General features: G+C 44.6%; 1 protein-coding gene across 1 annotated transcript; it reads left to right on the top strand.

Annotated features, from left to right (window-relative positions):
• Positions 1 to 10,279: 10,279 nt before the first annotated feature.
• Positions 10,280 to 18,915, top strand: LOC124606368. The gene is made up of 2 exons (XM_047138351.1): positions 10,280 to 11,042; positions 18,509 to 18,915. Exons 1-2 carry the CDS (start codon positions 10,406 to 10,408, stop codon positions 18,913 to 18,915), a joined length of 1,044 nt encoding a protein of 347 aa, XP_046994307.1. The 5' UTR covers positions 10,280 to 10,405.
• The last annotated feature ends 1,710 nt before the right edge of the window (positions 18,916 to 20,625 follow it).

Below are 20,625 nucleotides of genomic sequence, written 5' to 3'. Positions count from 1 at the left end.
TTTTGATTTTAATGAGGGAACTCACTTTAGATATTTAACATAAAGTAACATAAAGGTTAGTTCTTTTTATTCAAATGACAATGAGTCTTCAATTAACTAACCTGTTTCTAAATAATAATTTCCTGTGTTAGTTCTTGCGAATTTGAAAATGGCGTGGTATTACTAACTAGGAGAGAGTGAGTAAAGCTGGGTACAATTATTGTCTGGAATATCCCAGCTAGATACAAGTACACAGCGTTGTCACGCGTGTAAGGCCAAAGGTAGAGGAAAGTAAGTTTACCCCATACAGACACACTTGCAGCGTTAAAATTTCCAGACTACTGGCTTAGCGATGAGTAGGATTTAGGTCCCGTCTATTGCAGCCTACGTGTTGCTAACGTTACATCTTCCTTCGTAGTTTGCTGAACAGACATCGTTTTGATGGAGTATGTCCTGCGGTTAACATTTGTGACTAGTTAAGCCTGTGTACGAAAATAGTAAGGAATAGTGGGAACAGCAATAAACGTAACATCATAACTAGAGAGGAAGAGAAGATGACATAAGAAGTAGACTAGCACAGGCGAAGAGAGCTTTCCTCGCTAACAGGAGTCTACCGTATGAAATGTAGGCCTTATATGACGAATAAACTTATGAGAACGTGTATCTGGAGAGCAGCTTAGTATGCGAGTGAATTATAGACTACGGGTAACTGCATAAAAGGAGCGTTTGAAACATGTTGTAGAGGATGCTGCAAATTAAGCTGTATGATGAAAGGTAAAGAGCTTCTCCGTAAAATATGCTGCAGATATTGTCTAGAAGTCTTGGCCAGATGACAAGGACATAAGTTAAGCCATTATGGAATAACTTCCTTGATGAGAGAGGCTGTTGCAGAGGCTAAAAACTGTATGGGAAGGCAGAGATTGCAATACATCCCACAAATAATTGAGTTACATGTAAGTGGTACTCTGAGATAAATAGGTGGGCACAGGCGTGAAAGGGTGCCGGACCGCCTCAGAACAGTCATAAGACTGGAGAAGAAGGAAATTCTGCGTGTGCATGGAAGGCATAAAGATAACACCATATTCGCAAAATTCAGCGTATCCCATTCCATTCCCAGTCACAATGTAGTTGCCAGACGGCGAAAACTGTAACCTGACGTGACCTAGGTGGAATACTGAGATAATTGTAAAATTGTGATTAACAGGTTGTTCTAAATATTTAAGGTCAAAACTGTTCAGATGGTAGAGATTCTTAAGCTAAATACTTTAGACGAAACGCTATCTTAATACATTGTCCAGTCACATCTGTGTGACCACCTGTCAAAAACTTCAACAACCAACTTTTGGAACGTGGTCGGCTGCGAGACGTGTAGGAAGAGAGTCAGTGAGATCCAGGAAGGAACTGACAGGGATGTGGGGCCATGATGACGTAAGTGCTGTGACCGGCTGTGCTAGGTTTCTCGGTTGAGGATCCATGGCGCGAAGAGGGTTTAAATACGAGGCGTTTGGTGGCCAGAGGTGTAGGGAAACCTATCCTGGGGCTCTTCGAACCAGGCACGCACACTGCGAGCTGCGTGTCACGTTGCATTATCTTGTTGGTAGATGTCATCATAAAACAAACTAAGAGTGGATATGGTTCCCAAGGATAGATTCATATATGTGTTATTCCACTGTGCCTTACAGAAGGGCGAGATCAACCAGAGAATCCCACAAAACATTTCTATGACCATAACCTCCCTCGTTGTTTCCTTTAGACGTTTCATGTTTACACGCCAACGGCCATCTGTCCGATGGAGTATGAAAATTTATTTATCTGAAAAGGCTACCTATCGCTACTCCGTGGACGTTCAGTTTCGGTTTCCGTTTAGCGTGCGAATTCCAGCCTTCGGCACCGATGACCGACAGTCAGCATGGATGCATGAGCTAGTCATCTTCTCCGGAGGCCCGCACACAGCAACGTTCGCTAAATGGTCGTTGAGGAGACACTGTTTGTAGCCCGTTGGTACATCTGGGTGTCAGCTTCTCAACACGTACATTCGCCTGTAAATATCCACGCAGCCGTCGTTCACCCCCGTCATTTATGGCACTGGTGGACCACAGTTGCCTCGGCGCCGACTTTTGATAGCGTCATTTTGCCATGCACGGCGTGCTGTAATCACAGCGGCAAGCGAACCGTTTACAAGCTTAGCCGTTTCGGAAATACTTCCATCCCTGGCCCGCAAACCAATGACAATGCGCTTTGGATGTCAGATAAATCTCTCTGTTTCGGCATTACGATAACGACTGCACTGTTTTCCGGATCCCACGACACCCTTCATGCAATCTCCACTGCAAGTAATTGCATCTGCCGTTTGTGAGTGGTTAGCACACGTTGACGTCGAATGTATATGGTGGTCTCATTAATGCGACTAGACCGTGTATTATCAGCGTACGTGAGGCTCATACGTGTATCCTGTTTGCGTGCCGTAATACATTTGCGAAGATTGCACAATGGTTGTAATCTTCAGATAGTTTACTATGACTGGGACACCATTCAAAAGGTAATTATTGCAATAGTCAATCGTATGTGATATGTCTGTAGCGAAATTGACCACTGTCATAGTCCCCTTTAAATTTTGTCGAGGATGAAGCATGATTCGTTGCAAGAAACTGATAGGATCGCATCAGGAGTTATCCTAACTGGAGAAAATTTGTTGCCAATGGTAGACGTTAATGAGTAACTCAGTCGTCCATGTTACGGTGTGCTGGACACATTTCTCGACAAACAAATATCGTTTTGCGTAAGATCCATCAGTAAGCATTCGTCAACTTTCTGGTTAAATGCCCACTTCGAAAAACACAGTGTGGAGAGAACTATTGGAGTAGCAGTTACTCTTTCACTAACAGTGTGCATAATTAACGAGGCTCAAAATGTTGAACACAGTTCTATCCATGATTTATCCAGCGCAGTACTGGAGTGCCGAAAATTCTATATTTTTCACTGTTCACGGTCGACACCAGTTTCCTCTGTGATGGCGTTGTAATTTCTGAAATAGCCATGGCTGAAGCGGTGGAATTCCGTGCGCCACAGTCGTCTGGGATAACAAAGATTTTCTATCAATTCCTAGGCTCCAAATGCACAAGACGAACTGATAGAACAGTATTTGTCTCCACGCACCGTCTGAATTGTTCACGTTACTTGACGCTCATTGAAGATTTTCTGCCCCAGTTGTAAGAATACTCCTTCATCTTTCGGACTTACGTCCTGTATAGCATTATTTGTTATTCCAATATTTTGGCTGATAAGCTTACAGCCATCTGCAGTGTGAGGCGCTCTCAGAATTTAAACGACTTGACACAATGTAGGCATTATAACGCATCCTAAAGGCGTTTCGTACGATTCATGTCGGAACTCCGAAAGGGCCTGTCCATTTCAAGAATGTTCTGGTACACAGACCATTGCCTCATGGATGCAGCCTTATGGCAGAGGCACGTGTGTGTGCGGCAAAGATAACAACGTTGTCAACAAGAGCGCCAGTCATAGACAAAACTTATGCGTCTAAGAACAAAGCAAAGCAAGCGCAGAATCAGCAAATCCACAGTGCTTACCAATTACGTGGTAGTTTATTAAAATGGCGATTCCTCTGTTTTATGTCCAGAAAACCTCACGTCGACCCTCTTTTTTCGTCCTCCCACCTTCCTTCAACGGTCCGCTGCTCTGATTTTTATGTATGTGTTAATCTCTCTAAGCATAGCACGCATGCAACAGAAAATATACATACGCAACACTTAAATGCTCACCAATTTACACATTTTACGTAACACAGATAATATTAATCAGTAGAAGAAAATAATATAAAACAGCTCTCCTTGGGAATGTATGGCTGCATTTGCCTAAAATATGTTTATTAACTGTTTATCGATGATTGATATTCGTCTCCCCACTAATGGTTTGCTTTTTTATACTCCATCTGGTCAAGTATCCGTGTGTGTCCACCTCTCGCCTACATGACTGTTCCGTTGTTACGCTTTCTGTGGAGTATCTGAATCCCCGTGGATGCATTTCTTCCCATTCTTTCTCAAGAGCCGAAACCAGAGACACTAAGGTTTGGATCGAAGTTGGCATTCTAACTCAGTCTAGAGAAGTAGCGACATTGGACACTAAGGTTTGGAACGAAGTTGGCATAATAACGCATCCTAAAGGCGTTTCGTACGATTCATGTCGGAACTCCGAAAGAGCCTGTCCATTTCAAGAATGTTCTGGTACACAGACCATTGCCTCATAGATGCAGCTTTATGACAGTTGCATTGTCATTCTGATACTATCATCGTCTCCGAATTGCTCCTTTAATGTAGCAAGACTGCTGTAAAATGTGTTCATATCTTTCGCATTTAGCGATTTCTTAAGTGTAATGATGGGACCACATCCTTACTACAAGAAACATCTCCACACTGTAACACCAACTCCTCTGCATTTCATTATTGCCACTACACATAATGCCGTATGTCATTCTCGAGGCATTTTCCAAACCCAAACCCTACCATCGGATTGCTGCAGGGTATAGCGTGGTTCATCACCCAAAATACTCCTTTCCAGTCGTACAGTGACACTGGGGTCGCTCTTTAGACTACCTCAAACGTAGCTTAGCACTCACAATAGCGATGTTGGTTTATGAGTAACTTTCTTTTTAGCTCTGTACGTGAAGTCATTATGCTAGCTGGATGACTAGTAGCATTTTGGAACTCACGACTGGTTCTTTCCGCTGATTTCATGCAACGTTTCACAAACATCCTCCACAATGCTAGACGTCCTTGTTCGTCGGTACATGAGGTCTGCCTGGTATTGTTTTAGCTGCGGTTGCTCCTTCGCGTTTCCACTTCAGTCATTTTACCAACATGTGGCTTGGACTGCTTTAGAAGGACTGAAATGTCCCTGATGGATTTGTCACTCATGTCACATCCAGTGACTGGTCCACGTTCGAAGACACTGACCTCTTCCGGCCGACCCATTCTTTTGTTATTGCCCCTCTACTGATAATGCCGGGCGTCTCGAAAGGTGCGCTACAGCTTTAATACGCTATACCATCCAAACTGATGAAGATATTTAATCCATGTTTGGCTTATGTGACACTACATCACAATTTTTTTATGCCATTACATCAGTTTCAACATGGGAGTTTTTGGTGGCACGCATAACATCCAGTCTGTACTCAAGCTCTAACCACACTCGGTGCAACGTATCAGCATCAGCTGTGACAATGGCAGCAACACCGACACATTGATGAGGTTGACTAATGTGGGGCAGACTCTGTCCTTGAGATCCCCCCATAGATATAACCTCAACGGTGTATTGTCAGACGACCAAGGAAGCCAGGGATTAGGACTATTGCTACCAATCCACCGACCTAGAAACAACCTCATCTACAACATCTCGCACAGTCTGAGCCCAATTGGCGGTGCGGCGGTGCACCATCTTGGTAAATGACTGTGCCTCGGCGGTCAGCCTGCTTTTGTAACACAACGGCTCCAGCAGTAGCTATTATCATTAACTGTTTTTTTTTTCGAGAAAAATATGGTCCCACAATACGATTTACCATCAAACAGCACTAGCCTTTCACGTACATCTTCCGTCACGTTATGAGGACTGGTTGCGCCCCGGACGCGAACATTGTGTTTCTTTACCTTACCGCTAACGTGGAATGCTGTTTCGTCAAATACGCTTGGTTGTTTAGACAATTTCCACCTCCTTCTGAATGATGAAGAACAACCACAGCGAGTTGTGTACGCTGTGACTTGCCGTCTGGTTTCAATACTTGAAACAAATTCAATTGGTACTTATACATCTGTAAACGATTTAGAATCACCCAGTAAACGGTCAGATTAGGGATTTGCAGCTCTTACGTCGCCAACAGAACAGACTTCTGAGATGAACGTTGAAAAGCCAATCGTATACGTTCTGCGACAGCTTCACATGTTCCACTCGTCCAGTATGATGCTTCTCATCAACGCTTCCTATTTACATAAAATTCCTTTACCACCGCCGTATCAACATCCACCAGGCTGGTTGCTTGCTATACCGTTTTTTGAAGTTCCTTCGAACGTGCATGACCGATTTGGTCTGAATAAAGGTTCCGCACATTGAACCTTCTCTTGAATCGACAATCTGGACCATACACAAACAAAACTTTGTCTGTGACATAAATCAAACATAGTTTGAATACCTTAATTAGTTTCGGCGCTATAACACAATGAAGTTGTAGTGACCTTTTAGGACACCCTGTGCCATACTTACCGCCTCCTGTAATACTGGCGACTGCGCTGCTAGTGAGATCTAGTGGTCAGTTCCTCTTACGGAGGGGTGTCCGGGTATTTGTGATCATATAGTGTACAATGTAGTCGTCAGATGACGGTAATAACACGTTTTTAATTGTACAGTTTAATAGTGTTCTTCGCAAAGCCATCGACTATTTCACCGTAATTAATGTTAGCATATCTCTCGATCCACGTAATTTTAACCTTCTTCCCAACATTTTCGCTTTTCTTTTGGTGTCTTTCGTAATGACTATTGCTCAAGTTATTCTGAAAAGACCTGCTATGTTACGTTGTAGTAAGCTTCTAAAATCCGTTGAAATGAAAATACCTTTACTGCAAGACTCTGCAAGTAAGGCAAACCTATACTTTAGTGGTATGGACAATCCTGATAAGTGCCATGCGAATACTCCATATTAGGGTAATCTGCCTAAGTTCTTATGTTTATCGGCATTCGCTTATGACTTGAGTGAAATAAAACAAGAGAACGCTGTCCAGTTTGTGAGGTGGCACCTCGCTGTCTTGCGGCCCGGTAAGTCGCGACTCTCCCACAGAATGAAACTCCTGCGATGATTCACACGGCGGTTTGTAGGTCGCTTTTGCTGCACAGCATACCCACTCTCCGGGAATAAGCTGCCCCTTTGTAAACAAGCGCAGTTCAGGCTGTGGGAACCAGGTGTTCTTAACAGTGGCGAGTCCCAGACATTCCGCTACAGCAAGTCATGCATCGTTGCGAGAGTGTTATGATGCGTTGTAAAACCAGGAGCTACAGCGCTGGCTGCAGTAAACGGACGTGGCGACTACATTTGATTACAAATGAAAGAATCTCATTGCTACAGGAGCACCACTCTACGTTGAAAGAGCTGTGGTTCTGCACTAATTCGTTATGATAGCCTCATTACGTTTCCAGTGTAGAAGATAATTTGTTCACTGAATTTACTGCAAGTCCATGAAGAAATATAAAGTTCCAATTTCCACACACTTAGTAATTAATTGAGTAGTTAGTAACTAGGGATTAAACAACATTACAAAGTGGGCTGTGGTATTAAATACTGGACTTAAAATTCTACCTAATTAGGAACTACTTGAAACTCATTCATAGAGAACGTATTCTCTTATACAACTAATTCAGTCTTTCGAGGAAGAAAAATGTATTTGTAGAAAGGTACTCCTGCAGCAACATTTTCGCTGTTGGTAATATACGTTTCAAGGACAACTTTTGCTCTGAGGCACTGTGTACACTACATAAAACAAACTGGATTTGCTCTTGACTTTACGTGATATTTTACACGGTTTCATTTTACATGCCTCATGTAACTGTGAAGTGTACGCGCAGTTACCATCAGTATGCACTACGTATTTCGTTCTTCTTTGCCTGAAGAGACGAAGCATGATCCGTTTTTCAATTGCCCTGTTCCTATAAAAATAAGTGTGTGCTCCCAACTAATAGCAGAAATGTACATTTGTTTTGTTTGTGACACTATGATATTCTCTAAAGCTTATTTTCTTGCATGTTTTGGACAATGTGGTTAACGTTGTTCTTATTTGTTAAGAACACTCTTAGTTGAAGTTTATAATAAGCATTACTCCCAAGACGCTATTCCAAGCAATAAATTCTTTTCATTTCTGTACTTGCTCCAAAAGTAAAATTAAAAATTAGACTATTCAGTAATAACAAATAACGAGTTTTGTCCGTTCGAAGTAATTGGATCCCAGTTGAGAGTAATGTTGCCGAATGTGGTGGTAACCTCCTGATAAATGTTTAAATGTTCCATTAGATCTGTTTCACGTCATTGAGCCCAGTTGTACACCGTAATTATGGGTCTATAAAGCCATGTCGTACGAAGCTGACGTGGTGTGAGGCAGTTTTCAAATTTTACTAAAGGACGAAGACTTTATTAAAGGTACGAATGAAACAAATGCAGCGGCTGCCGACGATGACGGAGGCACTCATTGGAAGGTCGGGTCCTTATCTGAATTTTATGCGACAATTACTCTAGACATTTTTAAAGAAACAGAAATAAAGTTTGAAATTTTCTGGGTATCGAACAAGGTTAATTTGTTCATTAATAACATGATGAATCTAAGCTCCTTCTACTGCCTTCCAAAGCAATCGTTTGGCCTAGGCGATTATCGTTCTTAACACGTAAATCAAGTTCAAAGAGTTCAAATGATTGAAATGGCTCTGAGCACTATGGGACTTAACATCTGAGGTCATCAGTCCCCTAGAACTTAGAACTACTTAAACCTAACTAATCTAAGGACATCACACACATCCATGCCCGAGGCAGGATTCGAACCTGCAACCGTAGCAGTTCTCACTGTACCGGACTGAAGTGCCTAGAACCACTCGGCCACCGCAGCCGGCAGTTCAAAGAGTGAAAATGTGTATCCTTTGCTGTACCAGACTGGATTCATTTGCGTGTGCATGGTAGAAAATGTTATGGAAGATGTTGACGACGGTTGATTCATAGGATTCAACAGTTTAAATTATGCTCCGCATCATGCTAACTAGCGACAATATCCATGTTACAATTGAATGTAACAGGAAATAAAAACAATTGCAGGATCATACAATTTAAATGATTTTAGTCAGCATATAGATCTATTACTGTGTCCACGCTCTGCATTCTGAAATGGTTTCATGTATACTAACTAGACTAACTTCGGCTGCGACGTTCTATGAATGTGGAAGACACAAGACGATACAAAACCAGATGACCGCTATTCAGTGCCAGCTTAACAGCAGCAGAAGCTCGTACATTAAGTTACATCAGTGACAATGCAAACTGCAATGAAATATTGAAGGAACACAACAGCCCATAATCAACAAATTCGACTGAGATAGAAATATACCCTTCATTTAAAACAGTTTAGACTACGTAATAACTCGCGATTGATGAAGAAAAAAAAATGTGTGTGAAATCGTATGGGACTTAACTGCTAAGGTCATCAGTCCCTAAGCTTACACACTACTTAACCTAAGTTATCCTAAGGACAAACACACACCCCCTTGCCCGAGGGAGGACTCGAACCTCCGCCGGGACCAGCCGCACAGTCCATGACTGATGAATAAAATTCACAACAAGAAGTTCTTACGAATATGATTGGCAAACTGAATGCGGCTAGTAAAGTGCGGAACGGAAATGATGAAGGTGTAAACCTCTACCGTCAGAAGTTTAGAGCTTGAAAAGAATTACAGGGATTGCGAATGATAACACGATGTTGCTGGTAACAGCGAGCAGCTTGGCCTGACGAGGTAAGGAGATTTCGGTTTCAGCGGCACGATACGATCTCTCCTCTCCTCCGCTCAGAGCCCGTTAAGTCGGACCGCGGCGCGGTTCCTACACATGTGCGTCGTGCGTGCGTCCTACTGCGCGCAGGGCCGCACCTTTCTACCGCCATTGATTGAGGTGGGCAGGTTTTCACGTCTTGTTTGAAGACATCTGGTTTTGGCGTTGGCTGTCGCGCCGGCCGCGGAGGAGGTGGGAGGGGAAGGGATGTGGAGAGGGCCCACCTGGGAGGAAGAAGGTGCACCACGGAGCTTTAATAATGAGGTTAGGCGCGCCGCAACGAGAGTTCCAGCAAGAGAGAGTGGGGGGAGGTAATTGGTCTGAATGGAAACGCTGTGTGGGCAAAGTGATCAAACACGAGCCGCAGCGCACCGACAGGCTCAGAATCTTCGAAGTGGGGGAGGGAGTGGAACGGGGAGGAGAGTAAACCACTCCGGCGACTCGGAAATACTGTACGCACCTGCTCCAGGGAGCGCTTTTCCTGTCTCCGCTGTGTCCTGCGGCCGAGTCGGCCTCGACCCCCCTCCATGCTACGGCACTTCCCATGTCATTACCATGCCTCGGAAGTTTTCTCCTGCTGTGGCACTGGAAGCTGTCCGGGCGGTGACGCTGGAGGGGAAGAGGGGAAGGGGGGAGCGCGCCGGCTCTGGGCGGAGGATGCGTTGCCCGCTTCCACCGCCGCCAGAGCTGCTTTATATAAAGACGCAGGTACCGCTGACCGGATGAATCACAACGACACACGCTGAGCCGAGAGAGGTAGTCGGACAGCAGCCAGCAACAGCAGCAGCAGCAGCAGCAAGAGCAGTTGTTGTACCACTGTAGCAGACCCGCGCCGCTGGAGCAACCATGGGCTGGTGGAACGTGTGCTTTGGCGTCATTGCGAGCGCCGCCCTCGTGCGGTCTTCGGCCTTGCCAGCCATAGCGGCGCCGCAGCCACAAGTGCAGCCTCCGGTTGCCCAACAGCAGCAGCAGCAGGAGCCGGCGGCGTCGCCTGCCGTCGCGACGCCCGACGCCGGCACCGGCAGAGGCCTGGGCCAGCATAGTAGGAACTCCATCCAGACGGGCGACAGCCTCATGGACGCTATCTACAACGACTGCCTGCGCAAGGACTCAGTGTCGTGCGTCAAGTACAAGCTGTTCTCGTTCGTGGACAAGGTGCTCGCTTCCAAGGACTCGTTCAGCCTGACGGAGGGCGTCACCGTCGTTAAGTCCCCGGGCGTCGGCGACGGAGGCCCGCGCGCCCTCGACCAGGAAGCCGCCGACTCGCAGTCCACCGACGTCGAGTCGATGCTGGTCAGCCGTGTTGACCGCTTCCTGCGCACACACACGCTCAAGATCGACTTGAACGGCAACGATGTCGTGAACGCTGTCACGTCAGCAGGGCGCGCGCTCGGAGACGTCGCCGAGGGTTTGGGTCTCACTTCCGAGGACGACACTGCCGCAGCTTCTGCTGCTGGTGACGCCGAAGGCAGAGGAAAGAAAAGTGAGTACATCGCGCCCTATTACATGTTTCTTACCAACATTATACTGCTCAGTGTACGTCTGCAGGCTTTAGTAACCATTTTTACTAAAGTTAAAATCTTCTTGGTTGTTAGGCCCTTCATATTTCTTCCAAACGATCGACATTTCGACCCCTCTGCTGGAATCTTCTTCTGATATCATTCAATCAACGAGAAACACCACAAGCTCCTGGAGAAGATACCAGCAGAGGGGTCGAAAAGTCGACCGTTTAGAAGAAATGTGACGCGACCTAACAGCCCAGAAGATCTAATCACCATGTTGCTCTGTGTTTTTAACTTTGCTCTCATGTTTACTAACAGCAAATCAGCTGCTCTGTGTGGTTACTAAGATACTGAGTTCACAAACACCCTTCCCTAGTTCTGTCGAAAGACCAAGCCGGTTGTATCTCTCAATACTGCCTATCAGTAAAATGTCGTTGAACGTTTCTCATTTCGGTCACCGTTTAACTGTCACTCGGTGTCTTTAGAATGTAACTAACAGTTTAAGACCACTAGTAACCATTCTTTTCATTTTAAATTATGCTTAGGCCGTAATTCTATAAAATGTGCCGTAATAGTTACAAGATTTTGTTTCGAATGACTGTTGTGTCTTTACTAATGAGCAATCGGCTTCTTTAGAAACAATACATAATTAATAACCACTTCTTAGCTCTCAAATACTTGAAAGCGTTAATTTTGTCTAGTAACTGCGACACAGACCAAATGTAGTTAGTGCAAGTTTAAGAGCTTCACATAAGAAAACTGATGTAACACATATAATAGACTCTGGTGAACTTATAACCTCTTACTTTATTTTGCAGCATTTTCCAAATGATAATTCAGTTTTTATTGTAATAATTATCTCTTTTAACTCTATTACACTAAAAGGTAGGTGGGGGTGGAGAGGGGGGGGGGAATGTTACGTTCTTACTAAACCACTGTAAATTCTACCATATTTTATTCAAAGGAAGTCATTATTTATAGTTTATGCACTAGTTAATTACAATTATAGTGTTTCTAATGGTTTGTCACTTACAAAATAAGTACACTGTTTTGCATCATATAGTGACAACACCAGATTGGTTTGCACCACGAATAGTACGAACTGCAATTTTAAATTTTATGAGGGTTTAGTAATCTAGGGCTAAATATGTTTACGGAATGATGTTTGCTAAATTAAAACTTGCGATAGCAGCAATATAGTTTTTGACAACTTAGCGTTGACAACTGTTAGCAATTTCAGTAGGTACAAATTTTTTTTTAAACCCGATCTACATGTAGGCAATTAAATGTGTCGAGATTCCTCATTTGCTTGAGAAAACTGTCCCCAGAAGTCAGTCGGTCGGTGTGGTCGAACGGTTCTAGCCGCTTCAGTCTGGAACCGCGCTATCGCTATGGCCGCAGGTTCGAATCCTGCCTAGGGCATGGATGTGTATGATGTCCTTAGGTTAGTTAGGTTTAACTAGCTCTAAGTTCTACGGGACTGATGACCTCAGATGTGAAATCCCATAGTGCTCAGAGCCATTTGAACCCAAAAGTGAGGATTATAGTTCGAATATCGGTACTGCACTAATTTTCCATTTTTCTCCAAGATATTTCATAGTATCCTCTACTTATTGAATTGAACGTGAGAGATGGCTACATTTCATAAAAAAATATATCTGATGAATAATGTGGATGTTCTTTCCAGGTATTTCAGAAGATAATACAGAGCAGCATTTCGGTCCATTAAAGTATTTTATCGTTAAGAGCAGTACATTAAAATCTGTATAGCTCTGCAGACTCTTGTGGCCGCAGTCAGTGAAGGTAAATTTTTATGGGCTGTTAGACCTCGTCGTGTCCGTCAGAAAACTTCTTGTTCAGTTGTCGACGTTTTCAGGCAACCGGAGATAACGGAAGAGTACTGAAATAGACCGAATGTGGACCACTGAAGAAGATATCTGAAGAGGGTCCTGAGGTGGTTTAACAACAAAAAAGATACACCCTTCAGATTAAACTCTCTTGCTCCCAGTCAGCTCCAAGGTTAACAGAGCCCATCGTGGCTGCTCCCGACGCAAACCGTTCCCTCGCCACGCCTCGTGGTGATAACAACCCACGGGGAAAGCGTGGTATCTGGCGTGTCCTCGGCTTCCCGTCCGGTGGCGGCGGGTCAGATAGGGATGGAGGTGCTGACCCCGGACAAGTAGGTGAGCCGGACAGCGGAGGGGCGGCCTACTTGCTGCTCGCAGGCCAGGCCGGTCTGTACTTTATGGTCGAAACCTGTTTTACTTCCCTCCACGCTCAACGCATTCCGGCCAGCGCGCCTGTAATGACGCCAGCTCTCGGCTATTGGCCGATTTCCAGGGCGTCATTTAGGTGCGTCGCGCACTCGCTTCACCTCTAGAAGGTCTTCGTGACTTGTCTTGAGGGCATTCACAGCAATACACAGGCGCTTACACAGAACAAACTTGTACGTTATCCAACTGCAGCGTTACAGGCACCGCATTCATAGCTGTTCAAAAGACTTGTACATCGGAGCTGTGCTGTGTGACTTCAGGCGCATGCGTGGTTGGGGTTAAGAGCTAACGCCATTTCAACGTCATAGTAGAGAGAAAACCATTTGTCAATTAACAGAGATTCCGTAGGAAGTAGTTTGTGGGCTTTTGAAACGTAACATCCAGGTTTTCGTTACAAACAATTAAGGGGGAACGACGGAATAACTGACTCTGGATAGTCGGACGAGGATGTGAACCCGATTAGGTCCGTCCAGTGTCTTAGCCTCAGACGCACCTTCCAGTGCTTGGGATGCCTGTTACAGTCTTTAATGCAATGTAGTACAGAATGGTGACACATGATTAAATTCTAGCAGACAACTACCAGTCTGCTGTAAGCAGATGTTCACCCTCTTGTCTAATCGTAGATGAGAAGCACAGGCTTTTCTCTACACGATGATGCAGTGTGAATAAAGAAACTTAACGTTAAACTAAGATTTAACGTCCTACAGATAACGATCTCAGTAGAAAATGAGCGAAGAATCCGTTTTCAGAGACTAAAAGCGGTAGCCGTAGATGCAGTTAAGAAACTGTCACGGCATTCGCCTGAAGCTGCATAGCTGATTCCAAATACAGATGATTCTGTCCGCTCCAAATGCAGGCGAATCTCTTACCTGCGAAGCTACTCACAGCAGATCGTAGTATCTCTACGATCTGTAGCTGAAACCAGTGCAGCAAGCATCACAGAGGACACATCATAATATTGCTGCACTGTAACTGAAAACAGTTTTGTATGCAGCTGTAGCACTCCAAAAAACAACGCTTCAGTATGTCATTACCACACCAGATGTAAAAAGGCACGTTATCAAAAACTCTTTCGAACTAAGTTTGGTGTTGTGTGATGTCCTTAGGTTAGTTAGGTTTAAGTAGTTCTAAGTTCTAGGGGACTGATGACCATAGATGTTAAGTCCCATAGTGCTCAGAGCATTTGAACCAACTAAGTTTTGATGTTATCAACGCTACGACGAGCCGCAATACTCGTCGGCTCTTCCGATAAAAGCGAACAAAGGTTCTAGGCGAGACCAACAAACTGCCACAAACAGTCTAACAGCCAAACTGAGGTAAAGTATTCATTCGGTGCCAAAGGACATTTTTCACATCCTCCTGAATAGAGCAGATGATCGCAATAACAAATGGGCTCATGTTACGCAACAGATGTCTATCACGTTCTTACGTCCATAGTTGCCATCCCTAAGTTATTCGAAGGCAATTAGTTGCTCGATCATTACACGACTAAATGCCGATTTCCACTGACAGAATGTCGTCCATTGTAGAGCAAAATTTAACATGTAGCAGCAGGTAGAGAAAGAGGTTCTATTGGAGAAAGCTTCAGAAGGTCATTGGCAGCGCACAAAAGTGCCAACAAGAAACCCTGATGGCGTAACAGACTGTCGTTTTCGTTCTCTAGACGCATTATCGCAATGAAAAGACATCCTCATAATGGGATGTGCTTCAGCGACTGCTGTCCATTCACTCGGCGGGAGAAAGCCTTTCTCTGCCCTGGCCATTGTATAACGACGGTGCCGGTGAGAGCAAACTAAAGCATAAACTGAACTTGACTTCCGTCGTCCTTATGCTTGGCAGACTGTAAGAGTCACTAGGTCGCAGGATGCAATGCAATCACCGATACCTTCGCGGTTACTTACAAATTATTGCCTGGAGGAGTCTATTTCGGGTTGTCCGGGCGATGAATCTCTACTTTATTGCCGGAGAACAAACACATACCTTCGTATGTCGCTTAATACTAGAAACATATAGTGACTCACGTGGGCATTGCCAAACGTTGCATTCGCCAGGAGAATCTTTAGTGGTACATGAAACGTTTTGATAACATCAAGGCTTAGATAGAGGAAATCAATATATATACACATTCAGTTTCGGCTTAGAGGTTTAAATGGCGTTTTGTAACAACCATCGTGCTCTGAGTTTTCAGGAAACGTCCCACTCTTATAAGAAGACAAGGAGGGCTGGAGACGTTTATCGTTCGATTCATGCTACTGTGAGCACACTCTTCATCCCTGGTAAAAGGCATATTATCATATATTATAGATAAGGTCATGCGTAAAAATTGTTTAACTGACTACAGATAGTGCAGAGAGAGAGAAATGTGGAGATGTCTGATAATGTAGGTGCAACTGCACTCCTAAAAGTATCGCTAACCAGGTCTTAGGCAGGAGAGAAAAGAAACATTATTGCCAGAATATGCTGCAAGCCAAATCAACAAACTTATGGTAGGTCTTAGAATGATGGTAACGAACGCTATATGATTCCCTGTTCTATTTGATTCTTAAAAGGGAGCACCGTATGATATCTACACGTTACACGGCCAACTGAATAATCTCATTTCCGTAACACGCTTCAAAAAATTTTGACAACTTCGACCTCACTCTTGATGACCCACTGTGAACGAAGACATGACTGGCCTACTGCTGTTTTCCATTGGTATGCAAGACGATAGCTGTAACGGAATGTAAGTCTCGCACTTGCATGAAGAGTGTAACGGTTCGTAATGATTAACCGTTGGCCTACTAGGCTTGTGAATAATAACGCATTTTGTTACAGCAGCCTCATAGACAGCCTACGTACTCACAACGAACGTTGTACGAAACAGTCGCCCACCTCCTGAGCCACAGTATTTCTCGAGAGACAAAACGTTTTCTCACGGACAACAGGCGGTGCTGTTTCACACTACTAATAATCGAAATGGATAGATAAAGCGAACACTAAATGCGTATGTACGTTGACCCAACGCGAAGCATTAACCAACATGATAGTGACATTAAACTATACGTTTCAGAAGAAACTACACTGTTTTCAGTAGTATACAGTATAAGAAACGAATCAATTTTGGCACAGCCGGTGGCCTATTATGACCTCCTTAACTGTCACTTAGAACTGACATTCTTCTTCTTACACTAGTGTTGATACAACGGTATGTTAGCTAATTGTTATTATTGAATCTTCATTTTTGGTTAAACAATGGATCTACAAATACTGCAAGGTTTCCACTGCAGCAGAGGAAGTGTTACGCACTGTGTGAGGTGCTATGTGGTATAGAAACAGCTCACCATAAACGATACTCGTATTCCTACGCATTCGGGAATTCTAATGTATGGTGTTAGCTACATCGGAGGACGGTGAAGACAGATCTTAGCGATACGGTAGAAGAAAAATGGTGAAGCAGTCTTCTGTATCAGCCCGAAAGTGTTAGACGTGGAACATTGCAAACATTTTCCGTTTTAATTTCTTCTCGTTTATGTAGACTGCTATCAGATACATTTGATTTATCCCGCATTTACCGAATCTTTGAGTTTCGCAGTGTTTATACGTCCAATATTTGCTTAAAACTTATAAATGAAACTATAAAAGACAAAAAGATCAAATATTACTTCTCTGTGGTTTTATAGGCATTCGCGTCTCATATCAGAGCGGACTGGTGAAACCCAGCAGTACCTCTCCTCCGATTTCCGACAAGTGATAACTGCAATTACCAGAGTCTTAGATTCATTGTCTCATAACGTATACGATGGAGGAGCATGCATTTCCACTGAATGTTCTCGGTATCTCATTGGCTTCATGAATTCATGTTTCGGACAAGAACGAAGTCAATTTTCATTAAGTCCGAAGTCAAAACTTCACTTTTTGTTTTTCATGGTGTTAGGGGAAGTCTTGTAAAAATGTTCAAATGATTGTGAAATCTTATGGTACTTAACTGCTAAGGTCATCAGTCCCTAAGCTTACGCACTACTTAACCTAAATTACCCTAAGGATAAACACACACACCCATGCCCGAGACAGGACTCTAAAGTCCGCCGGGACCAGCCGCACAGTCCATGACTGCAGCGCGCTAGACCGCTGGGCCAATCCCGCGCGGCGGAAGTCGTGTAACATTCTTCCTGCTGTATAATGTCAAGTTGGGGTAACGATTATGGAGATCGGTAGCGATTACGCACCCTTCTCTAAAATGCCAGAAGAGACGTGACAATTCAACCTCGCGCTCATAAAACCAGTCCTTACAATGTGAGCTGTGTGAACAGCGCCCATGTCCTCTTGGATTACAGCACCACAATTGGGGAAGAAATATTGTACTATGGGACGGACCAGATTACCCAAAATCCTCACGTAGTCCCTGGCAGCAATGACACCTTGCTGAACGACCATGTGGTTCGTGCCCAAATCTTCACCGAATCCCAGCTATGTTTAACTATTGGGACCTAAACTCGACCAGAAGTTAGTTTTGGAATTGCAGCTCCCACTGCAGTTCCCTGCAGGTGGAGCACCCTTTGTGTTGTTCTTGTGATAATAGGGTTAGTGAGTGCGACATTTAGTTCTGTACGATTTTTGCAGCTGTCCTCTTCCATTATCGTCTGTCACAGTCATTCAACAGACACATTGGCTTCTCTGCATGCGGTATAAATCGCCTATAGGCTGCAACTGGAATCACCAGATGCTTCCACTGTGTTAGTTACGGAAGCATGTGCCATACGAGTAACAACAATATGCCGACGGTCGAATGCACTGAGATCCGACATAATGCACTCGCAACTACACAGATCATTTTTCTGTCCACGATTGACACATGGAACGTATTGATGGTGCCTTTCATGATCAAATACTACAGCGCCAACTGCAGGCTTGGCTAGCTTCAGCATTTATGTTCAAGCACTGCCTCAGATGCTGTTCAAAGTTTCCTTGACAGTGTTCTGAAGTGGAAGTAAGATCAACAGTTTGCTGCACAAGCTTAGCCAGCCTGCAGCTGGAAGAGAACATCGAATCGGCCCCGGCGGCAGTTCCGCCGCTTGCGCTGGGAGAGTAGATTATTCCGTACACATTTCATTTGCACGTCACGATATCCGCGATATGATCGGCGGCGCAGAGCCACTAACCTGGAACCGGCGCGGTCACCTTGCTCGTTGCAGAGAAAGCGGCCAAGATCCTGCTGCCGCTGCTGCTGGCGCTGAAGGTGAAGGGCGCGGCGCTGGTGGCTCTCGCCCTGGGGGCCATCGCCCTCATCGCCGGCAAGGCGCTGCTCATCGGCAAGATCGCGCTGCTGCTCGCGGCCATCATCGGCCTCAAGAAGCTGCTGTCGCAGCAGCAGAAGACCGTCACCTACGAAATCGTGGCGCACCCGCACCACACGTCGTCGCACGTCAGCGGTCACGAGTACTCGGCGGTGGGCGGCGGCGGCGGCTACGGTGGCGGCGACATCGGCGGCGGCTACGCCAGCAGCGGCAGCGGCGGACACGGCGGCTGGGGACGCAGCCTCGAGGACGCCCACCAGATCGCGTACCGCGCGTACGCGCCTCAGCAGGCGGCTCAGCAGTAGGGCGGCCGGCGGCCGACGCGTCTGCTCTTCGAGGTTGGTGCATACTCGTACTCGCTAAACTCCAGGTTCAGGGGCCACAGATACTTCTTTATCTCACATGATTTACCATTCTGGTACATGCTCTCCTCTCTTGTTTTGCTTGCATGGGATAGCTAACCATACTTTCGAAGACTATCCGTAAGTGCTGGCTCCAGTTCTTTGTTCTCCACTCAAAACAGCGTAAACCTCACCAGCCTGACTCCAATTTAAAATCCATCATCAATCCAACATACTACTATAAGTGCAAGGCCCAACCCCTTCCAAAGAATCTTCAACTCACTATCCCAATCCACTTAGTTGATACCCCAATTCACACTGCCCTCTCCCCTACAGCTGAACACTTATTTGTTTTCATAATCCTCCAAAACATCCATACTTTCGAAAGTTCCCACACCCTACACCAAATGCCCTAGTTTCGCTTTCTATTTTGCCCTCAGCGTAATCACCCCATACTCACACAACCAAACCTACTTTTTCTGACGCTGTTGATCAACACCTTCTTTACGAACTCCAAATGGCACGATAGCAGTGCAAGATGGCTGTTTGTTGCTCCTGTATCAACTCGTCTCAACATAAATTGAACTCCCTCCCTTCGCAGACATGAACTCATCCCCAAAAATCTACGATTCCTCCCAGCCAAAGCCTAACCTACCCATAAACATGCCACACTATTTTCCATATAACATCCTCTCCAAAACTTCCAACATCCCACTCCCTACTCACAGTTACCAGGAGCTCCCAACACATAAATCTCATAATAAAAAGAATGTACATCACTTCACCATCATTGTGTCATTATTCTATATTAACCCAAAAATTTATGTAATACAATTCCTGAAGAGTGGTAACTTGACCACAGTTAGCTAGCTCTTAGCAAGGTGAATCTAAACAGCTGTTAAAAGATAGACAGTCGCTGCCAGGGCAGCTTTCTTAAGCACTCGTCCACCAGTAGATAAGCTGCATTCCTGAGGTACTGAGGAATCGCTGACATTTCTGCTGTGCTGTGTGCTGCTCCTCTTGCACTAAACCGTATTCGCGGAACAAAGTATTATATGTTGTTTGGGTTTGGGACGCTCAGTGTGTATAATATTAGCGCCTGAACGAAGTATGTAAGACACGAGCTCAACATTCAGCCATGTTTTGCATCGGAAAATAGCCGCCACAGCCCGTGTTCGTAGCTGCAGTTCCTTCTTTTGCTAATAGTTACCCGCAAATTCATTTACCTGCCTGATCCACCTAAGACAATTTCATTTCTCCTTTCTAAGAGTCTTAATCCATTTAAAACTGGCACTCTCTCTTAAACGTAACAAGGTGGTAGGAGCTACGTATTTGTTAGTCTTCTCTTGTAATTAACTTTGCTTTCTGAAATGTCGTTTAGAAATTGTTATTTGGATACGATATCCGTGTGCGAATGCTTGTATGCATCTCTTCATAATGTGAAGTCCAGTGGAAACTATGCCACCATTGACACACTGACTTCTTTTCGTTAGCGGTGGAGGAGATAGGTTCTTCCATTTGTATTTACAGTAACATGAAACTACACAAACGATAAAATTCTTTATTACCTTTTTTTTATTTCTGTTTCTTCGTAGTTTGACTTACTAGTTAAAGATTTTGTGTGGTAAATTAGAAATAATAAAAACCTAGCTGAATATTTAAAAAACCCTCTGA

Source organism: Schistocerca americana, chromosome 3, assembly GCF_021461395.2.
Source record: "Schistocerca americana isolate TAMUIC-IGC-003095 chromosome 3, iqSchAmer2.1, whole genome shotgun sequence".
Classification (NCBI taxonomy): Eukaryota; Metazoa; Arthropoda; class Insecta; order Orthoptera; family Acrididae; genus Schistocerca; species Schistocerca americana.
This window is presented reverse-complemented; position numbering and strand designations above follow the sequence as displayed.